Source organism: Petaurus breviceps, unplaced genomic scaffold (assembly GCF_028583685.1).
Source record: "Petaurus breviceps papuanus isolate PSGF00001 unplaced genomic scaffold, PetGlider_PUasm1.0 38, whole genome shotgun sequence".
NCBI classification, from domain to species: domain Eukaryota; kingdom Metazoa; phylum Chordata; class Mammalia; order Diprotodontia; family Petauridae; genus Petaurus; species Petaurus breviceps.
Genome location: NW_027186304.1, coordinates 17,991,419 through 18,001,027, shown reverse-complemented (window position 1 = coordinate 18,001,027; position 9,609 = coordinate 17,991,419). Strand labels below are relative to the sequence as shown.

Below are 9,609 nucleotides of genomic sequence, written 5' to 3'. Positions count from 1 at the left end.
AGAGAGAGAGACAGAGGAGACAAAGAGAGAGAGACAGAGAGAGAGAGAGAGAGAAGACAGAAAAGCAGCAAAAAAAAGCAGCAAACCTGTTTTGTTGTTTATTATCTTGATTTTCTTGTAAGTGGGGTGAAAATAGAAAAGAAAGGGGTACCAGGAAGTCCAATCAAAATCTAGAATACATTACTATAGACATTATCAAGACTGTCAGACATTTAACAAAAAAGGAGATATACTTAGAGAGGAACTGATAGGAACATCATTCTATGTGACTGTATGCTGGCTTGAGCTTGCTTGTGTCATGTTGCTGTCTTTTTGGTAGGACTGTTCCTTTCTCTGGATCATATATTTGCTACCTTGTTTACAGCAAATTCACTGGAAAGAAGAGAGTGTCTTCCTCTCATGATGAACTCCTCCTATTTTCTACACACCTCGGATGTCAACTTGAGCTCTTTGGGGGGCAACATGTCGGGACCCATGATCCAGAGCAAGTCATCACCCTGTGAGCAAGTGGGCATAGCGGTCGAGGTGTTCTTGACTCTTGGTATCGTCAGTCTCTTGGAGAACATTTTAGTCATCGGTGCCATAGTTAAGAACAAGAATTTACACTCGCCCATGTATTTCTTTGTATGCAACTTAGCTGTTGCAGACATGCTTGTGAGTGTGTCCAATGCCTGGGAGACCATCACAATATACTTAATAAACAATAAGCATCTGGTGATGGAAGATGCTTTTGTGCGCCATATAGACAACGTATTTGATTCTATGATCTGCATCTCTGTGGTGGCCTCCATGTGCAGTTTGTTGGCCATCGCAGTGGACAGGTATGTCACCATCTTCTACGCCCTGCGCTACCACAACATCATGACAGTGAAGCGGTCAGGGGTCATCATTGCCTGCATCTGGGCCTTCTGCACTGGTTGTGGTATCATCTTCATCCTTTACTATGAGTCTCCTTATGTCATCATTTGTCTCATTGCCATGTTTTTTACCATGCTGTTTCTTATGGTATCTCTATATATCCATATGTTTCTCCTGGCTCGGACTCATGTCAAACAGATTGCAGCCCTCTCTGGTTATAGTTCAGTCCGGCAGAGGATCAGCATGAAGGGGGCCGTCACCCTGACAATGTTACTTGGTGTTTTCATTGTTTGCTGGGCCCCATTTTTCCTCCACCTCATCCTAATGATTTCTTGTCCCCAGAACCTTTATTGTATTTGTTTCATGTCCCACTTCAACATGTACCTCATACTCATTATGTGTAACTCTGTGATCGACCCTCTGATCTATGCCTTCCGCAGCCAGGAGATGAGGAAGACCTTCAAAGAGATTATTTGTTGCTATGGACTAAGAATGACCTGTGGGTTCCCTATCAAGTATTAAAAACATTATTTTTATCCTGTCTGTTTTTCTCTCTCATTTCCTTTTTGGATAAAGACACATAGTTGCTGCAGAGGGGTGGATAATTTTGCAGTCAGGCAAACTACAAATCCAGCCATGTATTAACCTTTCATATGTGTTCTCTTACAAAATCAGATGCATGTACAGGTTTGTTTTTTCCTCTGCTTTGTTTGGAATGCTAACCAACCCTCAATTATCTACCTGTTGCTGATCCATCTACGTCTACTTTATATTCCAATCTGACTTCTTCCTTCCTTTCTCCTCCCCCTCCTATCTATGCCATTTTCTCAGATCTCTGTTGGTATTACTTGGAGAATGAAAACTAACTTTAGCATTAGCCTGAGCAAAACAGAATCAAGGAAGCAAATCGGCTTCCTTGCAAAATAAATAAATCATGCAATACATTCTCAACCCAAATCCAAATGATTATAGGAACAGTGTCTGTTTGTAAATCAATGGACTAATGCTCCCTTCTCAATTAGTGTAGATAATTGAGGGCTGACTACATTTTAAAAAATGATATATTTCTATACCTTATGTGTCTTTTCTCCCTTAGAAATAATTCCATGACTGCTTGATGCTCATTAGAGTTAGACACATTTTCTAAGAGGGATAAGAGTAATCCTGGTCCACCTTTGCCTTGTTGAGATTTTTTATCATTGAAACACCTTATTTCTTTCCTCCCCACCCCCAGTTTGGTGGTTTTGGGTACATAATTCATAAAGTTCCTGCTAGTGTCATTTTCTTGTTTCTAACAAAAATATGTTATATAAATACTTGTTATATCTTTGACTTCTCCGAATCTCATTTTGTTGTCTGACTACTATTGAATTTAGGGTTTTCAGACTGACTTTTTTGGGTAACATTTTCTGGGCCTGTGCCATAGCCTTAACCATAAGAAGACATCATCTGTAAGTCCCACACATTATGCTGTGGCCCATATTTCAGGTCAAGAAATTCCACTCATTGACTATGTCCAAGTTGGGCTTTCCTTAGACTCAAAAAATACATTGATATCGAATTAGGTGGTGAGCCTAATCTGCATATGTTTTGAAATATTTTGGTCTGACATTAACACTGAAGTTGTCATACTAATCTTAAAAGTATAGTTTACTTTTCTTTTCTTTGTCCAAGAGTATATCTGAAGGGGTGAATGTGGTTACTTTTGGTATTAAAAAGATTTGCTTTAGTTTGCCCATTCTCACCTAGAATGCTCCCAAAGAGGGTAGCACCTGACATTTGACCTTTGGGGTTCAGCATCTAAAATATAGGACCCCTTTCCTGATTGCTCCCATCTGTGTTCAATACTGTGTTGGGTTTGATTTAAAATAATGAACACAGGTGTAGTCAACTACTCTTTTTTTTTTTTAAAGCAATTGGAGTTAAGTAACTTGCTCAAGGTTACACAGCCAGTTATTTTGTGTGGGTGGTAAGTCTCTGAGGCTGGAACCAATACCGGGTCTCCCGACTCTGCGGCCGGCACTCTTACTCACTGCACCACCTGGCCGCCCCATAGTCAATTACTCTTGAAAATCTTATAATTCATGGATGATAGTTCCTGAATAGTGTGGAATTGAAAAACTCAAATTTACTGGAGAAAGTGTGGTACAAGGGGGAAAAACACTGAATTTGAAGTGAGAGGACTTGGGTTTGAATCCTAGATCTGCTGCTGTCTACCTGTGAGGTCTTCAGGAAGTCATTTAATCTTTCCAAGTCTCATTTTCCTCACCTGTAAAATTGAGGAGTTGGAATGGATGACTTCTGAGCTTCTTTCTAGCTGTGTCTGGTTACTAGAATATCAATATTATGAGACTAGAGGTGGTCTCTAGAGCCTTACATATCTCTATATCAAGAAAGTAATTCTGCCTGTTGGGGAATTGTCTTGTTGACTAAATGAGAGTCATTTATTTCTATGCTAACAACTCATTCATTCACATTAATGAAAAGCAAATAATCTCTTATATTGCTCCAGAAAATCTCAATATGCTTATTTTATTTGTTACCTAATATGGACTTTTGTTATTGGTTCAGTAGAGTTGGATGCTCTGGGGGTTGAGGTAGAGTGGGGTGGACAGTGGGATTATAGTTTCACAGTATTTCCTTTGAGTGTCCAGCTACCATATGGTTAAAACTTTCCTCCATGGTGCTTCCTGATTTGCCATAAGAACAGAACTTTTTATTTTTAGGCCCTTATAGAAATGCTCAAAATATATTTCAGTCACTATGTAAATAATCCAGAAACTGCCCAAGACTTTGGACCTTCAGCTGGAAGGACTGGATCTATCCTGGGTAGCAATGTGAATAACTGTAAATGAATAAATAAAAAACCAAACCAAAATATATCCATTTTATGTATTTTATGGCTTTGTGAATGAATAATTTCTGTTTCCTTGGAGCTCTATTTGGTGTAAATAAGGTAATGGCAAATAAAACAGAAAAACTGGAAAACCATTTGTAGTTGTCAACTGAATGTTTTTGGTTTAGAATTTATTTGGTTTTACTGAGAATTTCTCAGCACCAATGGCAACTGAGATGGTACATTAAATGTTAAATTACATTATAGTACCTCTGTTTACCTGCATTATTCTCAGGGACATCATTTATCCATTCAAATATTGTTAATTTATAGAAATAAGATTACACATTTATTATAAATATGGGACAAAATCACCCTTTCATTTAATCACTATTTGACATTTGAAACCCTTCACACTCAGACCTGTCATGTTTAGACAGTTTCCTGTGGTTCCGATTCATAGACTTGTTTCAGTCAGACTGATTCACTTGCTGTTTCTTGTACACACCACTCCTTCTCCCACCATGGTACCTTTTTTTTCTTTTAAAGCAATCGGGGTTAAGTAACTTGCTCAAGGTTACATGGCCAGTTATTTCTGGGTGTGGTCTAAGTAAAATAGGTACAAGCCCAAGCCTCACTTAGTCATTAGTTTTTGTTTTTGTTTTTTGCTTTTTGGAGGGTGTAATGTAATACCAAGCAAAGGCAACTTCCCAGGTTCAAAATACCAGCATAGGTGCTCTCTATTTTATTTCAGTAACAAACCCAGAACAGAGAAGATCAAAACATGACATCATTCAAAATACAGCATTTACTAAGTGTGATTAAATCATCTCCAAGGCCTACCCCACCCCAGGACTTTCCAATCATTCAATCAATTACAAAGTCTCTGTTCCAAATACTTCTCCACCCCTAGGCTATACCTTAATTAAGTCCACCACAAAGCCCCTCTTCTCAAATGGAGATTAGTTTCCAAACATAAGTAAAATACATTCATTTGCTCAACCATAGAACACAAAAAGGTCAAAAGTTCCCCACCCCTGGATCACAATTGAATCTACCCCAGAGTTACATCAAGTTTAAACACAGCACTTAATACCCAAATGGAGGTCTTTTCTTCATCTTGACACGAGGCACGTTCTCAGCAATCTTAGTTCCTGGAGAGACAAGGCTTAGCAAGGCCATAAGATACATTGCCAGTCCCTTCATGAATTTATCCTCTGTCTGTAGAACAGTCCTAGAACCCCTGAACACATTAGCAAAGCCCTCTCCCAGGATTTCTGTAAACATACAACAAGAAAATCCTTCTTCAGGGCTTCTGAACCAACAGAAAGGCTCCCAGACCCCTGCAACAACAGCACTGTCCTTCACCAGTGGACAGTATTCATTCTGTCTGCCGGACAGTCTCCAGACCCCTGCAACAACAGTACTGTCCCTCACCAGTGGACAGTATTCACTCTCTGTCTGCAGGACAGTCTCAGGCCTTCTTAACCAAATGCCAGGTTCCAGGACTTCTTCAACAGGACAGTCTTTCACCAGTGGACAAATCTGGCAAAATAACATCAAAACAGACAGACAAAGTACCAGCAAAACAGCCATGTCTCCTCAGTCCTTGGCAGCTCAGGGGGCAGGTCTCAAAAGTCCAGGGCAATTCAAAGCGGCCACCAGCAATTCTCTTAGTCTCTCTCTCTCCATGAGGTGCTGCTTCCAAAAAGAACTTCCGCCTCTCTCTTGTCTCTCCAAATCTACATCACCAGCTCCTCCCACTTAGGACTTTCTTTTCACATCAAAAAGTCCATCCCACAGGTGGGATTAACAAGCTCTGGGTTTTAATACAATCAATTTGAAAACCAAGCCAATACAGGGGAATCTTTAATTGCCATTACTATCACAGAGGGCAATTGGGGTTAAGTGATTTGCCCAAGGTCATATGGCTAGTTTTTGTGTTAAGTGTCTGAGGCCGGATCTGAACCCAGGTCCTCCTAACTCCAGGGCTGGTGCTCTATTCCCTGCGCCACCTAGCCACCCCCATGGTACCTTTTTGCAAGTTATTTTACAAGGCTGGGATATACTTCCTCATCATCTTCACCTCTTGGAATACTTGTTTCCTTCCAGATTCAGCTCAATCGCAATCGACTACATGAGGCATTTCCTGAATCCTCCCCAATTACTCTATATTTCTTCCTAAAATTACTCTATATTTACTTTGTATAAAACTTCTTTTGACTTATTTCTTAACATGTTGTATCCCCTAGTAGAATTTTATGTGTGTGATAACCTTGTAAATAATTTTTTTCTGTTTCCTTAGAACCTCGGTGTAAAAATCCCATTCCCTGAATTCAGAGGTTATTTCTTTCATTCTTGTCATTGTATCCCTATTATCTAACCTACTGCCTTGCATAAAAGGCTTAAAAAGTGCTTGGGGAATGTGAGTGATCAATTAAAAAGTATTTGGGGGTTATCTCCTGCATGTGTTGGCCATTATATAGAGGCAGCTAGGCAGACTGGATAGGGCACTCCACTTCTTGGAGTCAGGAAGATCTGAGTTCAAATTCAGCTTCAGATATTTACTAGTTGTGTGACCCTGAGCAAGCTGCTTGATCTTTGGTGCAGTTGTATAGCAGAGATTCTTGGTCAGGTGGGGATTGTACTAGGTGGCCTTGGGAGATTCTTTGAATTCCAACTTGACCTTCAAGCCATCTCTGTTCCAAACCTTAATGATCCCCCTGTCCCTGGGGATCCTATAACACTTATAGCCTACTATACAATTAAGTGTTAATTACATTATGTCCTCATTTCACTTGTGAGAGTATTGTTTCCCACCGCAGAGAGTAAGCTTCCTCATCATGGGCATCACTCCTCCACTTAACCAGTGCAAAAGCGATCCTCCTCTTTGCTTGAAAACCTACCATAAGAAGAATCCACTGTTCCTTGGACCAGCCTATTCCATTTTGAGATAACTCTAATTCTTTGAGAGTTTTTCCTGACATAAGATGTAAATCAGCTTCTCTGCAATCTCTTATTCATGCTCTTACTTCTAGTACTAGGTAGAATTGGAGTAGAGACAAACAGATGTATAATAAAGGTGTTTGAAGGAAGAATCTCTTTGGACTATGATCTCCCTTTTCAGCAAGTTTTGCTTAGCAGTACTGTGAGGATCCTAAGATTAAGACCTGGAAAGCACTTATTTTCATGGCTATGCAAACTGAGGATCCAGAGAAGAAAATTGATTTGCTTTCAGATATTTAGGTAACATAGTGGATAGAGCATTGGTCCTGGGGACAGGAAGAACCAAGTTCAAATCTAGCCTCAGACACTGACTAGCTGCATGACCCTGAGTCAGTCATTTAACTTCTCTTTACCTAGGTCTCCTCAACCATAAAATGGGGGAAAATAATAGCAAATACCTTGCTAGGTGGAACAGCAAGCACCTACCATACCCAGGATGGCTACTAGCACAGGTTCTTTGATCTGCTTTTCTAAAGGAAAGCAACTCAAAAAGGGTTAACAATATTACCTTAAACAAACATATATATCATTCACTTCAGGGGAAAAAGTTGGCACTCTGAACTTCAGAAAATACAAACAGAAATTACAAGTAGACAAAAAATACAAAGAAAATATCACAATTCAATAGACTAACAGACAGGGCTTCTAGCTCTCTGACCATTACATACATACATAGTTAGTTACCAGAGAGAGAGGCAGCAACATCTGGGTTTTCAAAGCTGGGGGGCTCAATGGCTACCCAGAGTCTCATCTGGCCAAATCATATAACTCTTCCCCTAAGTGAGCCCCAAAGCAAAGCCTCACCTCAGAGTATATATAGCCTTCTATGGGGTCAGAGGACATGACAACCTTCATGACCCACTTCCTAATTACAAAGTAACAAAAGTTGTGGGCCTTCCTAAAAAACAAGCCTCCCCTAAGCAAGCTTCTTTTTTTGGGCTCCAAGTTAAGGGGCAGGGAAACTCTTCACATTTTCTGGGCCTATTAAAAGGCAAGGAAGATCTTCAAATTCCCTCACCATTACACTAGGTTGTTGTGAAGATTAAGTGAGATAATATTTTTACAGTGTGCCGCAAATAATACGTGCCACATAAATACTTATTACTAAATAATACCAAATCTAGCTTCTGTTTGAAAGCTTTCATTAAGGGGAACTCAATACCTATCAAGGCAGCCCACTGGCTTTTTGATAGCTTTAGTTTTCCTGATATTAAACCTGTTGTGACATTTGCCGATTGCTTTTGGTTCTACCCTCTGTGGTCAAATAGAACAAATATAGTCCCTTTCTCACACAACAGTCTTTCAAATGCTTGAAAACAACTATCATGCTCTACGTGACCATTTTCTTCTTGAAGCAAAATACCTCCAGTTATTTAAGCCGATTGTTAGGTGGAATAGACTTGGGGCCTTTTGGCTACTTTGGGGTTGGAAGAGATCTCCTAGTCTGTCTTCCATTTTGCAGAAGAGGAAATTTATGCCTCAGGGAGAGGAAGTAACTAAGTCCAGTTCATACTAGTAGTAACATTTCCACATCACTATAGGGCCTCCTCTACTATTATGTCCAGGTAAGATGTGCAATTTAGCAATGGGCTGAATGTGGAAGCCCTTCTTTGTCCTAATTCAGTTACCATCTTTTAAAATAACCAATTTAGAGCTAGTAGGGACCTCAGAGATCATCCAGCTTGATACCTCTCATTTCACAGTCAAGGAATAGCAGGATCAGAGAAGATAAGTGATTGGTATAAGGCCACATGATTACAACAATAGTAATAGTTAAGAGAGCACTTACTATATAATACAGCACTAAATGTGCCAGAGACTCTACTTTATAATTATTATTATCATCTCAATGGATCTTCCAAACCATAAGAGGTAGGTTGTTGTCATCCCCATTTTACCGATGAGGAAACTGAAGCAAACAAAGGTTAAGTGACTTGCCCAGAGTCACACAGATAGTGTGTTGAAATCAAATTTGAGCTCAGATCTTCATGATTTCAGTCCCAGCAGCCAGAGCTGCCTTGTTGGTGAGAATATGGTACAGAAAATAATTTACCCTTTTTGGATTCTTAACTTTTGAAGAATGAAATTATCATTAAGAAAAATCTGTTTGTTAAATTTCTGCTTTTTTAAAGCAAATGCTTAGGTAACTCTGATAGGTTCTTTTAAAAAGACAATTACAGTTCAGCAAAGTTAACACTACAGGCAACTATTAATTGAATGAAAATGGTATGTAGAGAGAGGGTAGAAATCCAATAAATTAATTTTCCCTAGCAATGTGACACAACAATTTCCCAGAAGAAAACTTGGAATTGATTCATTTGTACAAAAATATTTATAGCAGCTAGTAGAAAAGTAGAAAAGAACTGGAAAGTAAGGACATTCCCATCTATTGTGGAATGGCTAAATGATTATGGCATATGAATATGTACCGTGCCCTCGTTATACAGTGAGAAATGATGAAGTGGATGGTTTCAGAGAAACCTGGGAAAACTTAAAGGAGCTGATGGATAGTGAAGAGAGCAGAACCAGGAGAACAATTTATGTAATAACACTAAATAGTCATTAATATAATGATCAGTCATGTTTCCAGAAGACTGATGATGAAGCATACTACACAATCCTTGAAAAAGGAGTGATGGACTCAAGATACAGAACAAGACTGATATTTTCATGCAGTCAATGTGGGAATATGTTTTGCTTGACTATACATATTTGCTACATGGACACTGTCTTTTCTTTGTCTATTTTTTCTTCTAATGGGAGAGGCAGGTGGAAAAACAGAGGATTAGGGATAGGACAGGAAAAAAAATGAAAGGAAAGGTTAATTGAGGTATCTTTTTAAAAAGAATTTAGAGGAGAGAATGTTAGAGAGGCTAAAAAGAATCACAGACTAGGAAGCCAACCTTGAA

The 9,609-nt window shown here is 39.3% G+C and overlaps 1 protein-coding gene across 1 annotated transcript in view; it reads left to right on the top strand.

The window, feature by feature from the left end:
• Positions 1 to 1,380, top strand: part of MC5R (melanocortin 5 receptor) — a 7,453-nt gene extending 6,073 nt beyond the window's left edge. Inside the window, exon 2 of the mRNA XM_069099489.1 lies at positions 365 to 1,380. Coding sequence (XP_068955590.1) covers positions 400 to 1,380 — 981 coding nt within the window. The 5' untranslated portion in view covers positions 365 to 399. The remainder of the gene's footprint in view (positions 1 to 364) is intronic.
• The last annotated feature ends 8,229 nt before the right edge of the window (positions 1,381 to 9,609 follow it).